Source organism: Tamandua tetradactyla, chromosome 19, assembly GCF_023851605.1.
Source record: "Tamandua tetradactyla isolate mTamTet1 chromosome 19, mTamTet1.pri, whole genome shotgun sequence".
NCBI lineage: Eukaryota > Metazoa > Chordata > Mammalia > Pilosa > Myrmecophagidae > Tamandua > Tamandua tetradactyla.
In genome coordinates this window covers 25,451,300-25,477,106 of record NC_135345.1, presented here as the reverse complement: position 1 = coordinate 25,477,106, position 25,807 = coordinate 25,451,300, and the positions used below count along the sequence as shown (strand labels likewise).

Below are 25,807 nucleotides of genomic sequence, written 5' to 3'. Positions count from 1 at the left end.
GGCATTTTTTTACTTACTTATACTTATCTAAAAAAAAAAAAAGATCATTTTCCATAACCCAGTCAGCTTTTTTTTCTTAAAGCACCAATGATATAGATGCATTTTAAACTGTATGAATTGCAATATTTTACTATACTGGCTGCATGTGTCAAAAGATCAAATAAGGACTGTCATGTAGGAGAAAGTGGAGTCACTACAGCCATAACTAGCTACAAAGTAAAAGGTATCAGACAAGAGAGACCATGCAGAAATGGAAGAAATGAGGTTAGATTAATCCTTTAGGTGAGGTAAATGCACATGCACAGAGAGGAGTATTTATGAGCCATACATTTAGTGCTAAAATACATTTTGCGGAGAAGAAAAGGCCATATCAGCACTGAACTGACTGGCGAGGGGCAAGTAGAGGTTGAACCAAAGGGTGCAGGTAAGGTCGCAGAAGGCACACCACCAAAGCATTTTGTATATTTCATGTTAGAGTTATCTTTGCCAAGAAGGCAGATTTTATTTCAGACACACCTTTACCAAGAAACAAGATGGTAGAACCAACATGAGCTCTATGAAAAAAATTTAGAGCATTCTGAAAAAAAGCTTCCAAACTGGTATTCTAATATATGATAAGAACCAATAAATTCTCTGGGAATGAGCTTTGTTTGCATAATACTTTTTGGTAGTAATAAAAATTTAGTTTTTCAAAAATTCATTTTCTTATAATGCTATCATTACGTTTGCCATCTGGTCTCCAAGCCAGGCAGGTCACTTCCTTTCCAGTATTTTCATTTGGTGGAAAACTCCAAACCCGGTGGAAACTTGCAAGTCGATGAAGTAAAACCTAAGACAAAACAGACATAAGGGCAAAAAAATAAAAAATCTACTTCCCAAAATAAAATAAACCTAGTTTTCCCACTACAAAATTCTGAAAAATTATCAGCTCTTGAGAATAACATTTTGCTATGAGAAGAAATTATAGGAAGACAACAGTGTCCAAATGAAGTTAAGATATTTTGAAAGAAATGGGTGAAACAAGATCTAAACTGTACCCTATACATTTTCTTACCTTTTACATAACAGGAAGACTTACATTTTAGAAAGGAATAAGATGGGTATTCAAGATGACAATAACCAAGAAAGATATAAAAAATACAAGTAGCACTAAAAAGAGAGTTATAATATAGTCTAGCAACAAGACTTGGGATTGATTTCCAGCTGTGTCACTTTCTAGCCATGGATCTCAGGCAAGTCACTTAGCCATTCTCAATTTCCATTTCCACATTGGTAAATCCCCATCTCAGAGTGTCAAGATGATGTTCAGGGCATCATCTGCTTCACCTAAGACTCCCCCAACTCCAGCCTCTATATAAACCAAGGAAAGTAAGGAAGAAAGAATCTCAGAATATACCTGCTGCTGAACAGATCCTCTTTCCCCAATACCTCCAGTTCCTCTCACTCACAGCTTGATCACCACTACCTGCCTTCTCATAACCCAAAGTGCCCTTCACTCCTGAGCACATTGGTTACAAGGAACACAAGGTCTCATTCCTTCTCTGGACTCAACGTTCTCTTTTCTGAACCCACTTTTGCTACTCCTTACTTCTTCCTCTGTGCCCTCCAGAATTCAGGATCAGATATCCTCAAATTTTCCTACACATTCATTCTCGTCTCTGAAATCTGCCTCTCACCTGAGGACACTGCTTCTCAAGAGGTAACTATTTTGGATCTCACGTCTGCTATACTATACTGGGCTAGGAGATGAAGCAGAAATCCTCCTTAATCCTCAATGCCATTCTTCTCTAAAATCCTTTGTGAATCACATGCAATCAGACCATACCACCTGCTCTCCCTTTTTGGTGTACTCATCTACAGACCTCTAGGCCCTTTCACTCAATCGTAGATTTGGTCTCCTGGCTCACTCGTGCTTTCCAACACTACTTATCACCATATTGGGCAATTTCAAATTCCACAACATCCTGGTTTTTCAGTTGTCAACTACCTCTCCTCTAAGTATAATGCCTTCTACTTTACCTTGGCCAGTCCCTGGTGCTACAAGTGTAACACCACCAGCGTCTGTTTCAAATTTCCACCTCCTATCCACCACCTCTGCTTTTCAGATCACCTCTATAAATACCCAATTCCAATTCATCAGCCTCACTAAAACACACAGTCCATTGATTCTGTGAGTCACTGTCCCTTACTCACATGGTTCTTCACTTCCCTCCGTAATTAGTTTAGAATCAATGGTTTATCATTACAATCACTCCCCTTGCATAGAACCTCAATTCCTTTGCTTTTCTCTTGCTTTGTCACACCTGCAAAACAACAATCCCGATTAATCCTGACTGTGCCTACACCCACACATCTCAACAGAACTGGATTCCCTCAAATTACAAGACCAGGGACTTCCGGAGAAGATGGCGGCTTAGTAAGACGCGCGGGTCTTAGTTCCTCCTCCAGAAAAGCAACTAAAGAAACAGAAACAATACAAAACAGCTCCCGGAGTCACGACAGAGACCAAAAAAGACAGCGTACCCCATTCTGGAACGGCTGAACGGGTAGGGAGAATCCACTGCTGTGAGATACCCGAGGGGTGCACGTTTTCCCGGCTGGGGTGGCTGGCGTCTGGGGTCCCCTGCACGCACGTGGCTCCCCGGTCTGACTGGGAACATTGGATAGCAGGGCCCTTCCGTCACGCTTGGCGTCTCGGGCCAGCTGGGCAATTTGGACTGGCACTCCCCCAAGCCACGGCCAGCGACCCCCGCCTCCACGCGCGGTTTCCCGGGCCGACTGCCCCGCAGACAAACGACCACCACGAGCGCCACCTACTGGGCAGGAAAAGAAAAACAGAGCCCAGAGATGCCACAGAAAAACCTTTCAACCAGCTGGGTCCCACACCCAGGGAGATCTGATCAAATGCCCAGACACCAGCAGAAAATAATGGATGACGCTCGGAAAATTGAAGATATGGCCCAATCAAAGGAACAAACCAATAGTTCAAATGAGATACAGGAGCTGAGACAACTAATGCTGAATATACGAACAGAAATGGAAAAACTCTTCAAAAACCAAATCAATAAATTGAGGGAGGACATGAAGAAGATATGGGCTGAACAAAAAGAAGAAATAGAAAATCTGAAAAAACAAATCACAGAACTTGTGGGAGTGAAGGACAAAGAAGAAAAAATGGAAAAAACAATGGATACCTACAATGGTAGATCTAAAGAGACAGAAGCTACAATTAGTGAACTGGAGGATGGAACAACTGAATTCCAAAAAGAAACAGAAACTATAGGGAAAAGAATGGAAAAACTTGAGCAGGGAATCAGGGAACTGAATGACAATATGAAGCGCACAAATATACGTGTTGTGGGTGTCCCAGAAGGAGAAGAGAAGGGAAAAGGAGGAGAAAAACTAATGGAAGAAATTATCACTGAAAATTTCCCAACTCTTATGAAAGACCTAAATATACAGATCCAAGAAGTGCAGCGCACCCCAAAGAGAATAGACCCAAATAGGCGTTCTCCAAGACATTTACTAGTTAGAATGTCAGAGGTCAAAGAGAAAGAGAGGATCTTGAAAGCAGCAAGAGAAAAACAATCTGTCACATACAAGGGAAACCCAATAAGACTATGTGTAGATTTCTCAGCAGAAACCATGGAAGCTAGAAGACAGTGGGATGATATATTTAAATCACTAAAAGAGAAAAACTGCCAACCAAGACTCCTATATCCAGCAAAATTGTCCTTCAAAAATGAAGGAGAAATTAAAACATTTATAGACAAAAAGTCACTGAGAGAATTTGTGACCAAGAGACCAGCTCTGCAAGAAATACTAAAGGGAGCACTAGAGTCAGATACGAAAAGACAGAAGAGAGAGGTATGGAGTAAAGTGTAGAAAGAAGGAAAATCAGATATGATATATATAATACAAAAGCCAAAATGGTAGAGGAAAATATTACCCAAACAGTAATAACACTAAAAGTTAATGGACTGAATTTCCCAATCAAAAGACATAGAATGGCAGAATGGATTACGACCCAGCAATACCACTGCTAGGTATCTACTCAAAGGACTTAAGGGCAAAGACACAGACGGACATTTGCACACCAGTGTTTATAGCAGCATTATCTACAACTTCAAAGAGATGGAAACAGCCAAAATGCCCATCAACAGACGAGTGGCTAAACAAACTGTGGCGTATACCTACGATGGAATATTATGCAGCTTTAAGACAGACTAAACTTATGAAGCATGTAATAACATAGATGGACCTAGAGAACATTATGCTGAGTGAGTCTAGCCAAAAACTAAAGGACAAATACTGTATGGTCCCACTGATGTGAACCGACATTTGAGAATCAGCTTGGACTATATCATTGGTAACAGAGACCAGCAGGAGTTAGAAACAGGGTAAGATAATGGGTAATTGGAGCTGAAGGGATACAGACTGTGTAACAGGACTAGATACAAAAACTCAAAAATGGACAGCACAATAATACCTAAGTGTAATGTAACTAGGTTGGAACACTGAATGAAGCTGCACCTGAAATATGGTTTTTTGTTTGTTTGTTTGTGTGTTTGTATCTTTTGTTTTTGTTTTTTTCTTTTTCCTTTTTATATATATATATATTAGTATTATTATTTTAATTCTCTTCTCTATATTAACATTCTATATCTTTTTCTGCTGTTTTGCTAGTTTTTCCTAAATCGATGCAAATGTACTAAGAAATGATGATCATACATCTATGTGATGATACTAAGAATTACTGAGTGCATGTGTAGAATGGAATGATTTCTAAATGTTGTGTTAATTTCTTTTCTTTTTTTTGATTAATAAAAAAATTAAAAAAAAAAAAAAATTACAAGACCACTAAACTCATGGATCAGCCCACTTGCCTTGTCAGCTTTTTCATACCTCTCCTTTCACTCAAGCTTCCAGTATTTTTTTTTTCTTCATCAGCTTTCTTAGATTATTCCCTCAACAGGAAAATGAAAACAAGTGCCTACTCATCTGATTGCACTGATGCCCCTATTCTCTACTTTCCTCCCTATTGCTGAGGCTGAACTATCTGTAGCTTATCTACTCCCATCTAGAACCGTCACAAAGTTACAAAGCACCCTGGCAGAAAAAAGACTAGAAGATTTCACGGAGGGGCAAGAAATCTAAGGACATATTTCATCTTCTGGTACAATTATCAGTACCCTGGTAGCGGGGTTATGGCAGGCAACAAGGTGAAAGAGTTCTGTATACTGCTAACCTTACCTTAACATCTATCTTTGAAACTCGGGCGCACACACCGCTCAAGGTCTGACAACTATCAGGAAAACTGTCAGGAGGCCAAAGGAGGGAAGATGCACCAGTGAAGGTTTCTTTACAGAATGGCTCTGCGGTCAATATGAAATCTCGGCAAAAAGTTGTATACATTCTGTTTATACATGTAGGGTAATGTAATATGAACTAGAAATGCTTATCAGTAAGTCACTGCACGTTCTGGTAGAAATCCTGCGAAGCATGTCTCCCTTGTTCAATTTAAATGTATTTAGCAATGAAACCACAGTTTAAAACTTGGACAGCAGAATGAAAATCCTTAAACCTGTAGTATCTGACAGTTACGTGTATGTTGATTTTCAGCGAACTCACAGTAATAACTCATTTTTCTTTTGCTACTAAACTGTAAGCAAACTTAGGGTAGAGTCTGTGCATCTTCCACTATTCTCGCTCAGTGAATGAAGACCATTTGGGGATGCAGAATTGTGTTAAGCTATGTGAAAATGGACCCACAAATATTATTAATTTTCGCGCATATGGCCCTTTGCACTCTCTCTAATAGCTGCGGTCATGGGAGTGAGAGGCGGGGAAGTCAGGTACCCTGCCCTGTCCACAGAAAAGGAAACTGAGGCTCGGGCAGTGGGTGACCCGCACCAACAGGGGGTCAGCCCTGCCCCAGACGGGCTCCACGCCGGTTCACTTACCTCGCCCGTCGTATTGGCCAGAGCAATGAGATCCCGCTTGGGAGACCAGACTAGGAAAATGATCTCCTGCGGCAGCTGCTTCTCGCCCACCACCCGGAAGGATGGGAAACAGGTCGGAAAACGCAACATGGGGGCCGCCCTGCAAAGACACCCTAGTTGGAGGCCGGTAGCATCCCCTCCGCCGGCCCAGGGAGCCCCCGCCGCCCTGTCCCGGCCGGACACGGCGCCGCCTCCGACCCCGCGATCTCCGACAGGGCGGTACCTGCGAGGGTCCCCTCGGCGGCCCAGGCGATCCAGGCGGTACAGACCGCCCCAGCAGCCTCCCTCCCTCCCTCCGTCGGCCGCGCGCAGGAGCCTCCGGGCCGTCCGGGTGCGCGCTTCGGCACTTCCGGCGCCGGGACTTCCGCGCTAGAAAACGGAGCTGGCGCGCGGCTGGGTGGGGGCAGGCGGGATCGGGGGTTCGGGGTCGGTGGGCTGGGGGCGGCGAGCGCGGGGCATTCGGGAGCGCTGGGCCAGGAGGCGGCGAGCGGGACGCATGGGGCTCGTCCTTATGGCCGCCTGCCCGCCTGCCTCTCCCGTTTTCCCGGAAATTTGCTTCTGCCAGCGAAGGGACAGTCCAGAGGTTAAGGCTGAGGCCTCAGAGATGATAGGGAGAGAAAAAGGCATGTGAATTCCGGGACCTGGTCAGCCGCCTTTGACAGCCTCTAAACAAGTGGTCTTCAGTTACAACGTGGGATCATCTGGAGAGGTTTTAAAATCCTGCCCATGCAGCGCTCCACACGAATTCAAGGAAAATCAGTACCGTGTGGCAGCCATCAGGTAGTAAGGATGGCTTACTGACTTTACTATAACTCCGTAGGTGATTACAACTTGAAGCCAAGGCGGGGACTCTAAACCCTCCTTCAGATGGGGATATAATGCCTTGAGTCCTTATCCTACATAAACCTCACTACATATTGGTAGTACTAGCCCCATCATATGAGAATGCGGAGTGTGGGCTCATCCAAGACTTAGCCTGTAGCTATTTGAGCATTTCCTATGTTCAAGAATCTGGGGCTACAGAGACGTATTGGACATGACTGTTCAAAAGGCTCTGTTCAAAATGCTCATAGGCCAGTCTGGCAGAGAACATGTAAATGCTGACCCTTCTGACTGCCCTTTATAAATGACATATTTAAATGTGTCAATCCATTCAACAGTTTCCTGAGCCGTGACTCGGGCTTACAGGATGTCACCATGACATCCTATGACTATGGTAGAAAGGCCTCCAGGTTTCACTTTTTACTTGTTCAATGGAAAAAAGGTGGCAGGACCTTCAGTTTTCAAGCTCTGTCATCTTGTACTCTCTCTGATCTAGCCCCTGGGAAGTAGGTGACAGATATAGATTAATTCATTCAGAGACAAATATTCAAGAAGCTGTTTTTGTGCCAAGTGCTGTTCTTAACTCTTGATGTTTACCTGGAACTTACACTGAATAAGAACCCTCATACAGCACATTATAAAAAGGATTGAAGGACAGGACAGTGTTAACTAGTTGTACACTAAGAAATTTTAGAAGAGATTAGAATGAATTTTCTAGAAAGAAGGTATTAAAGTTCAGGAAACAGGATAGCTTTGGAGTTCCATATGTGGTGAAATAACAGCAAATAGTTTTATATCCTCGTGTGTGTTGGTGGGGAGTAGGGAGCAGGGATTGTTGTTACTGGAAATGATCCTAAATAGGGAAAGGAAAAAAAACTATTAACACGCATGTGTTTTTAGCTTTTCCTTACTACCTGATGAAGAAGGTTCTTTGCTTTACCAGCTCCTTTCTTTACCTTCTCCATCTTTTGTGTAAGAACTGCTTTGCCAAACCTGCTCATTTGTGCTTTTGTAACAGAAAATCAAGAAGAAACGGGGAGAAAGTAGTTCATGGATCATACGCTATTTAAGGAAACAAGGCAGGAGATATTTATGTGGGAAAAGTGGGGAAAAGTGAAGTAAATGGAAAATAGGCAGATTTTAAGCATTTCTGCGCTCTGTATATTCTCTCCCTAAGTGTTTCTTTTTAAAATGCAAGAAAGAACTAACTTTTTTGAAATACCTCTTTGACTAGCTAGATTGATTTTCAATCGCCATACTCTTTGGTCTAGATTGTACTATTATAACAGTGAGGAGCCAGATTTGGAAAGGCCAGAGAGCTACCAACAGAGATTTCTGGGGGGTGAAGTCTATGTTAAGGTGGGAGTGTGGCATAAAAATCAATCCATCATGGCCAGCAGGCAACTGAAAAATCAGGTTTGAAAGTGAAAGGTCAGGACCTGAGAAAAGGTTTGAGATTCCCTCTTCTGTGTACAAAATGGAAGATGGAATTGTGGGATGTACCTATACAGGCCATATGAAGAGCTATTATTTTGAGGCCTGTTTTGAAGTCATAAAATGGTTGAAACACAAAACAAGCAAATTGAATGTGAATTTGCAGGAAAGAGAAAAGGATGTAAATGGGTGGTGTTGGAACCTCTCTGCTCTACCACAGTTGCATCCATTCGGCAACAAAAAAACGTGACTCAAAGTTGAACAGGCAATAACAAGAAAGTTGTGGTTAATGTAAATTAAAAGTCCAGCAGGAGGGCAGAATTCAGGCCAAACTAGATCCAGCATTCAGTCTCATCAGGAACCCAGCTACCTTGTCTGCCTTCTACAGGGTTTATATCATCATGAGGCTGGCTCCCCATGTGGTCACAGAAGACCGCAACTGGAGCTGTATGCTACCTCTTTCAGACCAGGAGAATGAACGCCTCCTCTACCAACCATAAGACAAAGATGTTGGACTTCATTATGATTAGACCAACCCCTATTAGCAGCCTAGCCAGAAATCACCCACTGGGAAAGGTGAGGGAATTATGCTGATTGATGGAGCCCAATAAAAAGGTTCCCCCCCCCCCCGCCTGCCCCCAGAGACCAGGAGAATACAGTCATTCCTCCCCCAACTCCCATGGCAGGTCTACAGTGGAGCACGCAATGGGAAGGTCTGTATGATGCTGCTGAAGCCATCGACACTGCGCAATACAACAATCAATCATGATAGTTAAGGGGTAGCTTTAAGTAGGAAGAACATTTGGGACATGATGTCTTGGCAAAATGAGTCTAAATTGGATTGCTGGGGTTTTTGTTGTTGCCCATGACTGTTTTGGTTGCTTTTCTGGGAAAGATATTCATACTAACTCATGGGAACTATTTTTCCAATTTGAAAAAAAGTTCTAATAAGAATTACAAGTCCAGTATTCGTATGTATAGGAATTTATCCTGAGGAAGTAGAGACTGGAATATAAGGAAGCTTATCATAGGATTATTTACAATCATGAAAAACTGTAAACAACTCAGGTTGTTTACTATGGGAGACTGACTTAAGAGTAGGTTGCAAATAATATGTATTTACAGTTCCGTTTTTGTTGGAGGAAATTTAGAGTGGGTCTACCTATTTAACTATTTATGCAAGATTCTGTGTTTGGAAGAGTACATGCCAAAGTTGTAACAGTGGTTATCTGTGAGAGGTAGAATTAGAGATGATTTTAATTTTCTTTGATATACTTGGATCATGTATCAATTCTAAAGATATTAAGCAGGAACCTTTGTTTCCTTTTATCCTCTTTAAACCTGAGGAATGTTTGGGCTGATTTTCCCTAGTTTGCTCCCATTCCTTGCCTTCACATTTGTAGATAAAGAAACAGAGGCCCACCGATTCAGACTGCTTCTTAGAGCTCACTGGATATTATCTAACCTGCCTCATCTAACCTGCATGCTATTAAAAACAAAACAGTTTTGAGAATTTTGTGGCTGTCCAACCAATAGGATAAAACTCACTGCTCACAGCTCTGAGATCTGCTTTCTCACTTTTGGTCTTGCTGAGTTTAACATTCACACTAAATAGCCTTCCAAACAACAGAAATCTCCTTTTCACAGTCGAGCTTCTTAGCTGACCCTGAATTATTTTAAGCCATGTCCTAATGCCCCAATTAAAATAGCATCAAATGCATGCAATTGGATTTTCTTTTGCGTTTTGTGGAAGCTTTCTTTACCTGATAGCTTTTCATGTAGCAGTTAGGGTTTTGAGGCATCATGCAGTTTATAAAAGGGATTTCCATCCACTCAATCCATAAAGAACATTGACCACTTGGAGGGCATTGTCTTGTTGCGAAGAAATGCCTTAGCCTATCTGCCCTACTCCCATGGTTATTGGGAGGAGGAGCTGAGAGCATATGTGATGCACCTGGTTGTCTCCTGATATCACTGTGTGCAAGGCCCAGGGCTGAGGAGTCACAGTGAACACACACGATGATGTCCACAAGGCCCCTGCCACTAACAACAAGCTTCTAATTTGCTCAGAGGTAAAAAAAGTACTCAAAGTTATTCCAATATAGGGCATGATTTAAGTACCTTAAAGAAGTATAAACTGGGGGTCCAAGGGTAGTTAAGTGGTAGAATTCTTGCTTGCCATGCGGGAGACCCGGGTTCAATTCCTGGTTCATGCACCTACCCCCACGCACAAAAAATTCAATAAATGCTAATGTAATAATGAGATAGTCACATGGAAAAAGAATGAAATGTGACCTCTACCCTACAGCATACCAAAAAATATATAAATAAAAATATATAAAAACAAAAAAATATATATAAACACACATTTTCCTCTCACTAGCCAGAGATTTTTGGAGAGACCAACGAGGACATTGTGAAGGAAGTGGCATCAGACCAGGATCCTTTGCAGGCTGTGCTTTTATATTTAAATATTAGTCAACTGTCTCCCAAGTGCCCGTATTTTATAGCTTACTTTGAAGGGACCAGCCATCAACTTAAATTTTTTCTTAAAATAACTTGGAAAGGCGTGGGAATGAGAAAGCTTTTTTGACCAAAAGGGGTAACAGAGAAATGAGACAAGATAAAGTCTCAGTGGCTGAGAGATTACAGACTCAACAGGTTATCCTGGAGGTTATTCTCATGCTTTGTATAGATGACTCTTTTTAGTTTATGGGACTGTTTAACTGTGTTCCAGTAGCATAGATTCTTGAAGTAGACTGTATAACTATATAGCTTTCACACTGTGACTGTGTGATTGTGAAAACCTTGTCTGTGATGCTCCTTTTATATTGTGTTAAGAACAGATGAGTAAAAATAAATAAATAAATAATAGGGGGAGATAAAGGGTAAAAAGTAGGTATATTGAAATACTGTGACTCAATAAAAGACAGAGGTAAGGATTATGGGATGCATGAGTTTTTTTAAATTTTTATTTCTTTTTTTTTGAAGTGATGCAAATACTCTAAAAATGATCATGGTGAAGAATACACAACTATGTGTGAGCCACTGATTGTATAATATGGTTGGACTGTATATGTATGGATATTTTTCAATAAAAATATTTAAAAAATAACTTGGAAAGATGAATTATTCCTAGATAGCACTTCCAGATAAGACTGTCAGTTTTCCTCACATAGTTTAAATTAAATCCCAACATTTAAAACCTCAGTATTAAAACTGTCTTCAGGGCAGGCCACGGTGGCTGAGCAGGCAGAGTTCTAGCCTGCCATGCCGGAGACCAGGGTTCGATTCCTGGTGCCTGCCATGAAAAAAACAAAACAACACAAAAAAAACTTTCTTCATATTGATTCTAAACATCCCCATCTCCATCCAATATTGTTTAGGTTTTCTTTCCCTTTTTCAATACTTAGGTTAGAGCAAGTCCTCTCCATAACATAGGCAAAGCCTCTAGAAAGTTCTATTCTAGCATCAAATTTTTATTGAGCACCTACAATGCATAAGAAAGATGAAAGAGGGCATAAAATGGACAGTGATATGAAGAACTTTGAAATCTTTGGTGGGAAATAAAAATCTGTAAATATAATTGGAGGGTAACGAGTCAAAGTGCCTCAAATGTGGTACAGAATGCTAGAGAATATGGTACTGGTTTGTATCCTGTTCCCAGAAGAGAACAGGACTTAAGTCTGAAAGCCTAAGATTTCAAAACATGGCCATATGGACAGAAACATTCCACACAGAAAGAATAGTATAGGATGAAAAAGTTGGTGCATACTAGAGAAATAAGTTAGTCTAAGCAGCAGACTAATGAACTTCTATAAAGAAGTAACAGGAGAGAATGTTAAATTGTAACAAAGGTATCAGTACCTGAGAGACTTCAAATAGAGTCAAGAGGATACTCTGGAGGCTACTCTTATACAAACTTCAGCTAGATATTGCTATTTATCATGATTTGCCAAACCCCAATCAAAACCATTCCTGCCAATTCTAAAGAACACCCCGGCTCTATCTGAGATTCTACAAAGATTCCATGCACTATGATTACTTTCCAGAAATCTACAACCTCCAGATAGGTTCCTGGACCAGATAAATCCTGAAACCCAGAAAGGCCAGCCTCTCCAAGAACATCAATTAGTATCATCCCCTAATCCCGTATTATCAACAGCCCTTTCCAACATGGAAAAGTTAGAATAGGCATAACCCAAATACCCTTAAAGATTGGAAGATAAATCAAAGAAGAAGGTGGAGTTATAATATAGAAGATAGGATTTAACAATTGCATATGACTGCTGAATCATTGTACTGACATTTCTTTTAGTCTCCAGTATCTTGGAGCAACTAGAAGGAAAACCCTAAAATTATGGGACTGTAACCCATACCAGACACGGAAATCTGTTCTATAATTAATTCTTGCAGTGTCTTTGAAATCTATTGCTTTTTGTATACATGTTTTTTTTACAATAAAAAAGAAGAGAATGCTAGAAAAACATGTGAAATCTAATCATTGAAGGCCCACAAAACTACTTTTGTATTGCATTAGATTTTGTAATTAAGCAAGAAGCAAAATAAAAATTGTATATATATAAGAAAAATGCTCTTTTAAAAGCTTAGTAAATCTTAAATTCCAGGTAATTGATGCATCCCAAAGTCCTAATTTAACCTGCCAAAATTTCAGGGATTTTCTTCTATTGACTCTGATTAGGTTTCTTAATGTTCAGATATGCAGATTTCTAATAAGAACAACAGACCTCATCTCTCTTCACATTCTATGACCCAGAGACATATATTTTGACATTCCACCTACTAGTTTATTCTCTGAAAAGAGAACTGAGATTAAGTGCTTCAAATTTGTATTAACTGAATGCAAGAACAGAATCACATTTCCCATTTTCAACTTTCTAAGAAAGTAAAGTTTTAAAGTACACTGTTCTTGATTTAATTAGTATCTTATGTCTTCATGTATTTTCATAATTCACTACTGAAAGCTTTAGGAGGTGAAAGGGTGAGAAAGAAGAAAGGTACACCAGGAAATTTAAAGTGTGTGGGGGGGGTATTTCTGCGTTCCCAGACAGAACCCACCAAACCCAAGATGGAGGGAGGTGAGTGCGCACGTGGGCTTTGGCACAGGCAGCTTTTAAGGATGGAGGTCAGTTGACGTCCTGAAGGGGCGGTTCATTAGTTCCGGAAGTCAGGCTGGGAGGGGTGACACAGCCTCCGCAGCTCCAGTTGCAGTGCCCTTCACCGTTCCCCCGACCTAACATTCAGCCTTTTTGTGATAATAGGGTGCAGAGACCTTTCTGGCTACTTCCTGTAATGGGGCGGCATGGGGTTATAGGCTGGAACCATCATGGCCAGGGGAGTGGGGAGGCTGGCTGTAGGAATCTGGTGAGGAGGGCAGGTGATGATAATGATGCAGGAGCATTTGGTTGACTGCTACCGGGGATTGTGCCTTCATGCATCCCTGAAGGAAGTTGAGGAGGCAGGGAGCTAGGAGGAAAAAGAGACAGATTAGGATAACTAGTCCTAGTAGTGGGAGGAGCCATGTTGCCAGAGGAGAAGAAATCCAGCTTAAGGCAGAGTTGGTTCCTTGTTTTCTGTGGTAGAGATCATCTCTTAGTTTGTTTAGGGTTTGAATATTTTGTTCCACCAGACCTGACTCGTTGACGTAATAGCAGCATTCCTCTTGGAGGAATATACACGTTCCTCCTTTTTTTTTGGCCTTCAGCAGGTCTAAGGCCCGTTGATTTTAAAGAGTTACCTGGGCTAGTGAGGTGGGTTGGCATTGTAGAGAGGTGAGGGATTCTGATGTTGATTCCAGGGCTACCTGTAGTCGAGTTTCAAAGTTTTGAGAGGTTAAAATATTGTGTCCCAGCACCCCTCCCGCTGTGGCTGAGGCTGCCACTGAAGCAGTTAGGCTGATGTCTACTAGGATAGGAAGAAAGGCAGCCCTTTTTGAGCCAGGAGAGGGCAGAAGCCAAGTTAGTTCGGACTCCCCTTTTTGAGCAAGGAGAGGGCAGTAGCCAAGTTCGGACTCCCCATAGAGGGTTAATTGAGGAACAATAGTTTCTAGGAAGCATGGTCCTGGGGCAGTAAGAGTTCCATTACACCAGGAATATTGTCCTTTGGTGGGATGGGTGGTGTTGCGGATAGTGATGTTAGTTTGGCACTTGCTATGAAGTTTTGTTTCAGGGTTTTTTATCCAGCGTAGTGAGGCTCCTAATTTGACAAGAAGATCTTGCCCCATTAGTGGGCTGGGGCAAGAAGGCATTACTAAGAAAGAATGTGTAATGGGGTACCCTTCTATTAAACATGTAAGCGGTCCAGTAGTTAAGGGGTGTGAAGGACGGCTGTCTATGCCCATAACCGTGACCTGGGAAGGAAGGAGTTGACCTGAGTAAGAAGGGAGGACAGAAAAGGTAGTCCATGTGTCCACTAAAAAGGAGGTGGACTTACCCACTACCCTGATTGTTACCCTGGGATTGATGAGGGTGATCGGGGTCACTGAGGCCGGGCGTCATCAGTCATTGGTGGCCAGACCCAGGACTGCTAGCAGTGGGTTAGGGGTTGGAAGGACGGCCCCTCCACAGCCAGGCACCGAGGGGCAGTCACTTTTCCAATGTCCGTTTGTACCACAGAGAGGGCACGGTCCCTTGGGCGGTCGAGGATTGGGGCACTGGCAGGACCAGTGTCCTTCAAGGCCACATTCAAAGCACTTTCCTGGCAGTGGATTAGCCATAGCCGGGTTCTTCTCCATTGAAGTGAGCCGCAGAGCCGCAATCAGGGATTGGGTTTGTAAATTTGCCTTGTGGCAGTCCCAGGATTCCTTTTCTGCCCTCTCCAGTTCATCACGAGTATTAAAAATTTTAAAGGCCGTGTTTACCAGGTCATGGATAGGGGCCTGAGGGCCTTCCTCAATTTTTCTAAGTTTACGCCTTATATCTGGAGCCGATTGGGATATAAAGTGTGTGGCTAAAACAGTTTTACCAGCCTCCGAGTCAGGGTCTAGGTGGGTATATTGGGAGAGGGCTTCTGTGAGCCAGTGTAGAAAAGTGGCCAGGATTTCATCAGAACCCTGGGTAATTTCCCTTAGCTTATGGAAGTTTACTACTTTATGTGAAGCTTTCTGCATGCCTGCTATGAGGCATGTAAGCATTTTGTCCCATCTAGTCCGCCCGTTCCTCCCAGCTGGAGTGTCAACCTGATATTCCCACCTTGGCTCTTGGTCTGGCACAGCCTCGGCCCCTACTGACATGGTATGGTCGGTTATATGCACCTGGTTAGCATGAGCCCTGACTGCATTGAAAATGCGGTCCATTTCATCTGTAGTGAGGGAAGAAGAGAAGATTGCATGAATATCATGCCAGGTTAAATCGTAGGTATTACCTAGATATTGAAATTCCTTAGTATAGGCGGTTGGGTCATTGGAGAATGAACCTAGCCATTTATCAATATTAGAGAGGTCAGCTAGGAAGAAAGGGGTGTGTACTTGAACTAACCCCTCAGGTCCCGCAACTTCCCATAGTGGACAGTAAAGAGTTCTTTGAGCAGGTATGAGAGCTTATAGGTGAGGAGGGCAAGGCTGTTGAGGACAGTTGGGGACTGGATGGAGATGGAAGGGGAGGATAAGATGGCAGCTGCAATGCTGCCGGGGTTGGGGGAGGAAGAGGGGGGTAAGATGGCGGCTGGAGCGCCGCCAGCAGAGAAGGAGGAAGAGAAAGGCAAGATGGCAGCGGGAGTGTCGCCTGCGCAGAAGGGGAGAGAGGCAGGCAAGATGGCGGCTGGGACGTCACCAAAACAGAAGGAGGAAGAGAAGAAGAAGATAGCAACTGAGATATCGCCGAAGCAGAAGTGGGGAGGGAAAGGCAAGATGGCAACTGGAGTGCCACTGGAGGGAGGGGAGGGTAGAGAGAGGGAGAGGAGGATACAAAGGGAGGGGCGGGAGCACAGAAGGAAAAAAGCCTGGACATAAGGAATTTCGGCCCATTTGTCGTTCCTCTGGCAAAAGTTGCGGAGGTTCATAAGGATATTAAAATTGAAAGTCCCATCTTCAGGCCAATGAGAGAGGACCTATTGCCCATACTGATGGGTCTCAAAGGAGAAAGGACTGGCCCAGGGGGTGTCAGGGTCCCAACACCCTGAGACAGTCCTCGGAGCACTTATGAGCAGGGGCTCGTCTCCCCAGGGGATGTCTCACCCTGGTTTGAGGCCCTTTCAGGTCCTGGACCTGAATTTGCGAGGGAAACGAGAAGCAGGGTGTCCCCACAGCTTTTCGAATCCTGGGAAAGGGTATGAGGCTTGCGGGTAGACCTGTTGACCTCAGCCCTCGGAAGAGAACCTGACGTGAATTCACGATTTTCAGAGAGTAATTAACGGACAGGCTCTCTTGGAACCGTGAGACCCAGCAGCAGGGCTAGGAGGGGAGGGACCTACCCAATCTGTGGTGGATGCAGTGGTGGGTCGAAGGATCCCTTGTCGCTGGCTGTGTGGAGGAAGGAAGAGAAAGGAAGCCGGGGCACCCTTGGCCAGGTGGGCGGCACCTGTGCTCCTCTCCCGGGTTTTGGCACCAGATGAAAGGTTTAGGAGGCAAAAGGGTGAGAAAGAAGAAAGGTACACCAAGAAATTTAAAGTGTGGGGGGGGTATTTCTGCACTCCCAGGCAGAACTCATCAAACCCAAGATGGAGGGAGGTGAGTGCGCATTGGGCTTTGGCGCAGCAGCTTTTAAGGATGGAGGTCAGGTGACATCCTGAAGGGGCAGTTCATTAGTTCCGGAAGTCAGGCTGGGAGGGGTGACACAGCTTCCACAGCTCCAGTTGCAGTGCCCTTCACTGTTCCCCCAACCTAACAACTATTTCTGTATCTAAGAATTACTATGTACAATTAATGAGGGATGGTTTCTTTCCTCCACCCTGAAAAGCTATAATTACAATGGTGTGTTTTACAATTGATGATATCTTTAAAATTAAAGAAAAATAGCCACTGAACATCAGGACTCAATTCTTCAATAATCATAGTCTCTCAGGCATCTGAATTTCAGAGGCAGATGCCTGGGAGATTTTTCAGTTAACCCGACATGCTGGACACTATGAAAGGCAATGCTCCTTCCTCACACCTGAATCAGAGAGAACTCTCGAAATCATTTCACAAGGTTCATTCCTAGTCATTCATCTCCAAATGTGCTTCTCCTGTCACCACGGCAATCTATTTAACAAAGGTGGCGAGAAAAATTCTCTGATGCTTCTTAAGTCTAAGAGTTTGGCTCATCTTAAGATGTCACTTGATATGCACGGCTACGCCATCAACCCAGAACATGCCTGAGAATTTCACATGATGCATCCCAAAGTCCTAACTCACCTGGAATTTAAATATCAGCTGAGATACAGTTCTTTTACCCTTACTCACAAGAGACTCTGACCTTAAGACTTTAACCTCAAATTTGCACTAAAGCAGTTGTTTGGGAACAAAAGAAAGTCATTATGCTAATGTAAGCCAACCATTCAATCTTGAAGAGATAATGTCAGATTTCTAGCAGAGAAATGGGGAAATGAACTGTTAGTTCTCTGAGTTCACAATATTCCCTTTAGTAGTATAATACTGGGCCAACATTTGATACTGAACCAACCAGTGGATTAGGTCCCTGTTACAATTCTTATTTGTTAACATTACTCACAAAAGACAGGAGAACCATTGGTGAGGCACATATGTTTCATTTAATCACTAAAACAAATCTAAAGTATAACTATTATTATCTCTATTACAATAGTGAAGAAACGGGGGCTTCTAGAAAGTGAGTGACCTAAGCAAAGGAAGCACAGTCAGGAAGTGCTAGTCAGGATATGAATGAGGGTTTTAACCACCAAATTATCCTACCTTCTGCTACTAACTACTTTTACATAGAAATAAATTTACACATAGATTAAATGACAGATGACAAACCAAGGCATAATTCTAACTGTTTCATTCATTCAACAAACATTTAAGTGATTCAATATCAAAAGATACTTGCAAATGGATGTTTTGGGGTATTGTAACTGTTAAAAAAAAAGATAACTGCAAAAAGTAATTTAAAAATATTGTTTAATAATAATCCTTATATCTTTTGAGTATCTTTTTCAAAATTCTTTCCATCATCTTCCGATTCAATCTGAAGATAGTATTTTAATTTTTTTTACATGGGCAGGCACCGGGAAACGAACCCGGGTCCTTGGGCATGGCAGGCAAGCACTCTTACCTGCTGAGCCACCGTGGCCCGCCCTATTTCAATATTTAACTTAAACTATTCCCATATCTAAAGTAACAATTTTTGTGTTAGTATAAACAAAACCTCATAGATTTTTCATTTCCATTTTCTTGTGCAAAAGAATGCCATATGCCAATATTTCAAATAAAGGAGCCAAAAATAATATGATTAGAAGAGATTTAAAAATAAAAAAAAGACATGCAGAGAGAGCTAGTAAACCAGTTAAGGATGGGTGACAACTCCCCAGCTCTCTAGAGGCTCACGAGGAGTCCAAAAACCTGCAGTACTGCCTGCCTAGAGCTAGCTTAGCAAGGTGCATACCTCTGAAAGCAAATGAATTTAAGTCCAGTGTAGCACTTTCAAAAAATGGCATCAAGGCTGGACTATAAATCTTTCTTATTCTCAAGTCACTGGACATTTAAGAGCAAAGATATTGATGGGCTCTTTCCCTCCTTTTCTTTTGCCTTGTAACAGATGTATGATTCATGGATGTTCCTTTAGTGGTCTCCATTTTCATCTTATTACCTTTTCTTTGCTTCTGCTTGCTGACAGCCCTGAAAAACAAGGTGCTAAATTATTTTAAAGAATGAGCACAGTGAATTACATAATTATAGTGAAGTTTAATTAACTAGCCAACCAAATAAGAAAATAGGAGGGAAAGAATTTATTGCATTATAAACATAAATTCATGGAATCCTAACCAGAATAACAGGGAGACTGTCAGAGGCCTGACCAAGTCAAATGTTTGAGAAGAGAAAAGAAATTTCTTTGGAAGATGCTTACTACTGATTTAAAATAATCTCTTCAGGAAAAATACACCACAAGGTAAATAGCCAAGACAAACTGGGGTCTTTTGGTTGTTAATAGTTTGTTCTATTCTTACTACTCAGCTCAGCACTTCAATCTCCAAACCCTTGCATCATATTTTTTTTTTAGAGAAAAAGACCAACATGTTTGGCAGCTAGCAAAAGTAGAAAAATGAAAAAGTACAACCGGAAAAAAGTGGTATCACTTGAAGGAGACCATTTTATAAGTCCTCCAGGTAATTTTTTCTTCGTTGATAGATCTAAAAGTCCTGACAAAAGTGGCACACAGGATGTCCACATTTTGTGGTCCTTGTCTACTTGAAGACTAGCTTTAAACAAGTTAGAACTCATCCTCTAAAAACACTAAACCATACCTGAGAAAACAGATCCTTTGCATCTGGTATTCTCTGAATTAAGTTGCAGGGAATTTATACTGAGAAAGATTGCTGGTCTGTTCATTTGCCTTTCTCTAAACTAGAAGAATCATGTTATTTGCCATATCATGAACCAAGGCACATGCAGGAGCTCAAAGTACTGCCAAGTCGGAGAATTTCCCCTTCCCCATCTAGCAGGTTCACTTGTTAGATGTACCTCTCCTAAGCCATGATAAGTCCTAGGAGAAGCTTATCTTGATCTTCCCAGGATCAAAACCTGGGAAAGGAGCTTATAAAATCTTTCATAAACAATATATAACCCCCTACTGGACCTCACTTTTTGTTCTTTCAGCATATACTAAATGTCAGGGATACAAAAATTAATGGGCATCATATCTTTGGCTCCAAGGAGCTTAGAGACAAGAGTAGCCAGATACCAGCTTCCCTTTACTAGTTTTTTTTTTTAGGTGAAGAAATTGAAGCTAGAAAGCCTACTATACTCATTTACCAAGTAAATGGCAGAACCAGCTTGATTTCAGAAGTTGTGCTCCTAATTATTTTTATACTGTATATTCTATTATAAATTACTCAGGTATGTAAAATGCTAAGCATATAGTAATCACTCAATAAATATTAGCTATTATTATTAGTTCCACATAGCTAAGTATGATTCAGAGTTTTTCTTACAATTTTACATTTTTCCATATTTAGATTTTATACTATAATTGGGATACTCCATTAGTTTAAAATAAAACAATCATCTCTATACTGTTTTGCAAAATGTTATTAAAATGTCCTCTTTCCCCATACCATTTTCTTAATGTAGGATAATTTCTTAATAAGTGATTTAGCAAATTTAATGAGGTGTATTATAATCTCTTGATGGCAAAGTCAATGAAGCTATGAATGCCTGTATGCAAAATTTAAACAAATTTCTCTTTGGCTCATCCACTCATGAGCAAGAATAAAAATCAGCACTATAATCAGATTTTACTAGGGATATAGCAAATAAAAAACAGAAGGAAATGTTTTGAAAATATTCATTTGTAATATTAATAAACACAAGGATAAAGTCTTTAAACTGTGATGAATTGAGTGTAAACCAATTAATCGCTTTATTTTTGCCTTAAAATTAAAGTGACCTAGTACTTGTCCTCTAAATTACAAGTATATAATCGATAAAATGAGCTTTAACCACAAGAGGGAGCTAGAATCATTCCAGTTCACAGCTAAGGGAGGAGTAACACCAAGGAAAAGTAAATTAATATAAAATAGCTATAAATAACATAAGAGGAACATTTCCTAAATGGTTACTAAAATTATTTTTTCTAAATATTTTAAATAAAAATTAATTTTATCTTGTCAGTTTCATTATAATTTTTTTTTAACCAATACCTGAAGATAACTGTTAACAGGAGTTTAAGAGTCTTCTTTGAAATAAGAGTAAAACAGAATTTAAGAATTATCAGGTGTACTGAATCCCAAGGGATTTGCTCCTGGAATTAAACCTGATAAAATCTAATTTTGAAAGATACTAGATGATTTTTCATAATGAAAACAATGTATTACTCCCAAATAGATTAGCTGAGGCTATTCAAGGAGCAGGGAAGAGCCTAGAATATATTACCAAAATGTACATTCATTTTCCAGGTATCATAGTTCACAGAATCAAAGGCTAAGCACGTTATTTAATTACTATTCCCATGGAGAACTACATTGCAAATGGCATAATAGTCCCAGACCAATAGCTTATTAGGTGATTGTCTACTCTTGAAGGACTCTAAAGAAAAATATTTTATAAGATTCTTTAATAACCCTCTTTAATTTTTAAAAATTCTACTTCCACCCTGGGTGACTTAGTGAAATAATCTTTTTAAATAGAGTGAATGATTAAAAGTAATAGAAGAGGCAGTTTAGTAGGGAAATTCAAGTGGCTGGGCCTTAGTTGTAAAAAATAATAATTTTCACTTACCAAGAAATAGAAATTAAAAAATATATATTCTAATACAATCATAAAATAGTTACTAAAGCATGAGATACTTCTAATACTAATAGGTATTTTTTTTACCATAACCTCAATCATCATGTAATGTTAAATTTGGATAGCTGATAATCTGCAACTAATAATTGTATGACTTTTGGAAAAAGTCTTACTTTTCTTACCAATAAAACGAGAGGATTCAATCCCTACCATCCTTTTAAGTTAAAAAAAAATTGTAATTATAACCTTTCCAATTAGCCCAGTTGAAATAGCAATGGTTTTTTAAAATATGATTTTGTCATTGGTATAACTTTTTTCTGAGTTATAATACAAATATTGGTAGGAAAAGTTAAAATAATGGAAAAAATGATAAAAATAAAATGTTTAATATTTAAATGTTAAATACTTCTAAATAATTTCCTTGAAGCCTGATATAATTAAAACAAATAACTTCATTTTACAATTTCTTTATTATGGAATTACACATTACTTTCAGTCTGAAATGCATTCTCCAGCCTTTGTTACTACCACATCTGTCCTTGTAGCCTTGTTAAATATTCCATCAATAAAGCCTGAACTCTTAGTCCACAAATTACAATTGCACGTGACTCATAAGGGAAGTTAATCACTTTCTACCTTGTATGTTGATTATTTTCATGTCTTACCCTGTAATACTGCAAGCTCCTTGAAAATAAGCTGTTTGTTTCTTTGTAACCTTCCTTCCCCATTTATGCAATTTTTGAATAAATGATTACTAATGGATTGTGTCCCTTCTAAAGTTTCGTTAGTACTTTCTCGAGAATAACAGTGAAAGGAACAATTAATTTATGAACACATGTAAATCTTCTGAGTACTGCATTTTTCATGGCTTGTACAAATCAGAAAGGGAAATTTTTTTCTGGTAGAAGAAATATTTCAACTAACTTGTTAGCTCTCTTAGATTTAGAGATGTTAGGACATGAAGTACGTTTGTGATCTAATTCACCACAAATAAAGCAGCCATCTTTAGGGCCCTCACAAGAATGATCTGGAACAGCACAGTGATTGCAAATGCTACAGTGGATCCAGGCTGTAAAATAAAAGTTAAAATTTAGAAGTTTATTGAGTATAATTTTTCATTTTATTAACTTTTAAGATAAGAAAGCATGAATAGTGTTTACTTCAAATATTGTGACCAGTGTGCATAGCTGATTATAATTTGTTGGAATCTCACAATAACTAGGTAACTTCTTTCTGCTACATGACAACAAAGCCAGCCCTATTCCAAGGAGTGATGGGCTGACAGCCACTGACACAAGGGCTGGATGAGGGATATAAAGCCCATCAAATTAGTTAAACTAAATGGTGCACTGAAACAGGTTAGCAAAGGTCATCTCTCCCTATGAAGGAGTTAACATACACTTTTGGTAATTCTAAAAACTAAGAGGCAAGTAAATTAATGAAGATCGATACATTAACTATTTTTTCATTTATAAATACAATTAAATAAAAATCCTAGTTAGAGGAAGAAAATCTCTAAAATGTTTGAATAGGACCTCAAACACTAAATTTCAATACTTACAAGGTTTTACACACTTTCTGCAGAGAAAGCAATGGTTCCATTTCCTCCCATCCTACAAAAACAATTTTTAAATTATATTTAATTTGTTATTGAAAATCAAGTTCCACAATTAAAAATTAAAATGTCTTATTAAAATCTGTATAAATTATTCATTCCTTATTTCTCACTTTCCTGGGTTTCACAATTAAAGAATTTGATTTAATTTACACATTTCTCCACTCAATTCATGTGCCTCCTCTCTGGGCCTCAATTTCCTTAACTGTAAACCTGGGGTATTATATAAATGATCCTGGAAGTCCATTCTAGTTCAAGCAGGCTGATTTGCATAAAGAAGAAGTCTATAAAAAATTCAAAGGAATTAATCATTTATAATTTTAGGTGTTTATACTGCACAATCCTTAATAAAATTCAAATTTCAGAACTTTAAGTAATTTCAATGGAGATTATAGGTTACTGCTTAGATAATTTTAAAACCATGAAATAAAACATATCTAGAAAAATGCACAGAACATATCAGTTAACGAGTATTATAAATACCAATGAATAACAACAGATTAAGAATAGAAAACCACCAGCCCCCTAGAAACGTCCCCACCTTGCCCTTCCTAATCATAGTGTTCCCCCTTCCCCACTATCAGCTCTTCTGGGTTTTCTGATAGTCATCTCCTTGTTTTTGTCTATATTTTCATCACCCATGTGTGCACCCCTAAATAAGAATCTTATTTCCTCTTCTGAACTTCATATGATCTAGGAATAATTTTTTTAAATTAAGAAATAAAATTTCTAAACTACTGAAAAAAATATATAATCAGATGTGTTATCATAGTTAAAAACAAGTATAATCAGTAACAAAATTATATAATTATGAAAAATGTATTTTCTAATAGTTACATGATACAATCTTTTCTTTGGGGAATAATTTGTGCTTACCAGTCAAATTAAAGTTCACATGACTTTTTTGGCTGGATGAAGTTAAAATAAACAAAACAACTTAAGGATCATCCTAACTTCCTAAAAAATAAATAGGCAGCTTGTCTTTCCTCATCTGTAAAAAGTAGGGAGTAACTGTACCTACCTCAAAGAGCTGTTGTGAAGATTAGATGAATTAATCCAAGTAAAGCTATTAGGAAAAGGACTGGCACATAAAAGTGCACAGAACATGTTTTTATTATTTTGTCATCAGGACAGTAATGGTATCTAGTAGTTCAATGCCTTATTTGAAAATCCTAATTTTGTCCTTAAACATTAGCATTTATTTAGTACCTTGTTTTAAACAGGTATAGCTTCAGGGTCATACTATACTATATAAATATGAATTCAAATAACTGTTGTTGATGATGAAGCCAATTGAAGTTTTTAAAAAGTCAATGGTCCTCTTAATTAGAAACAAAATATAGCATTAAAGTATAATCAATAACACATATAAATACATATAATATTAACAAAATAACATTAAAAAAATATAATAAAACTAATAAACTAAAATAAAACCAATATATTTGAATAAAAATCATCCTATCAGAAAACTATACCTTGGATGTACAAGAATTACAATGCTCACAGTGTTGATTCTCTAGAGAAACATATCGTTGACACAATGGGCAAAATCTAAATGTAAAGAAATAAACAGAAAAATCAGCTACATATGCTTGTTGAGATTCACAGAATAAATAAAAGATTACAAGTCACCTATTATACAAATTGGATATAATAGAAATTTAACTCAATATAAAATTATGAACCAAACAAAATTAATAGCAGAAATTTATATGTATCAACACTGAAAGCATTTACTTTATTTTCAGTGACTCCTGTATATCAAAGTTCCACTGTGATCTTACCTGTACCCTTCTTCAGCAGGAAGGATTATTTTGTTAGGTGGAATGTTCGTGAAAATACGCACAGGAGACTGTTTTCGGCCTGTCTTTCCATGTTTGTAAAGTATATGGTTATCATAATCTACCTAGAAATTTTTTTAAAAAAGGCAAAAAGAAAATGGACTCGAATCAACATTCATTAGCATTCTTTAACCAATATATGAAGAAGCTGATGCCAAGATACAAGTTAAACCAAAGTGTTTAATAAGTAATCCTTAAAAGCATTTATTGGGCAGGCCACAGTGGTTCAGTAAGCAGAGTTATCGCCTGCCATGCTGGAGACCCACGTTTGATTCCCGGTGCCTGCCCATGTAAAAAAAAGAAAGCATATACTTATTAATCGACAACCTCAGATAGGCCTCTATGGCAGTGAAACTTCATTATAAAAAAGATAATATTTGTTGTTATGATAAATTCATGTTGCCTGGTATTAATGGAACAATCCTAATCTTATATCTAATACAAAAGACTTTATAAAAAAAGCTATGTGATCAAGAATTTTTTGGTGTTAAAGAAAATCTGCCTTTAAAGATGTGTGCTAGTTTTTCTAGTGCTTTTTATATTCTTATGTGTGAAGTCTGATGAATGTCTATATTCAGCCTACCAAGTCTAAGAATAATGTCAGTGTGGCCCTCCACCACTCAGTACCTGTCCTCTCACTTTCTGGCCAGAGCCCAGGTTCAGAAGCCAGACAGAGGCTCTGACATTCATT

General features: G+C 39.6%; 2 protein-coding genes across 6 annotated transcripts in view; both read right to left on the bottom strand.

Moving 5' to 3' along the window:
* ANAPC4 (anaphase promoting complex subunit 4) overlaps positions 1-6,320 on the bottom strand; it is a 44,970-nt gene extending 38,650 nt beyond the window's left edge. For both annotated transcript variants that reach the window (XM_077136532.1, XM_077136533.1), the window contains exons 1-3: positions 6,226-6,320; positions 5,964-6,102; positions 724-829 (exon numbers count right to left, since the gene is read on the bottom strand). In XM_077136532.1, coding sequence (XP_076992647.1) covers positions 724-829; positions 5,964-6,092 — 235 coding nt within the window. In that variant the 5' untranslated portion in view covers positions 6,093-6,102; positions 6,226-6,320. The remainder of the gene's footprint in view (positions 1-723; positions 830-5,963; positions 6,103-6,225) is intronic.
* Positions 6,321-17,947: 11,627 nt separating this feature from the next.
* The window catches only part of ZCCHC4 (zinc finger CCHC-type containing 4), a 41,548-nt gene continuing 33,688 nt past the window's right edge, over positions 17,948-25,807 (bottom strand). For all 4 annotated transcript variants that reach the window (XM_077136528.1, XM_077136529.1, XM_077136531.1 and 1 more), the window contains 5 exons: positions 25,060-25,181; positions 24,751-24,826; positions 23,219-23,270; positions 22,582-22,726; positions 17,948-19,050 (listed from right to left, as the gene is read on the bottom strand). In XM_077136528.1, coding sequence (XP_076992643.1) covers positions 18,915-19,050; positions 22,582-22,726; positions 23,219-23,270; positions 24,751-24,826; positions 25,060-25,181 — 531 coding nt within the window. In that variant the 3' untranslated portion in view covers positions 17,948-18,914. The remainder of the gene's footprint in view (positions 19,051-22,581; positions 22,727-23,218; positions 23,271-24,750; positions 24,827-25,059; positions 25,182-25,807) is intronic.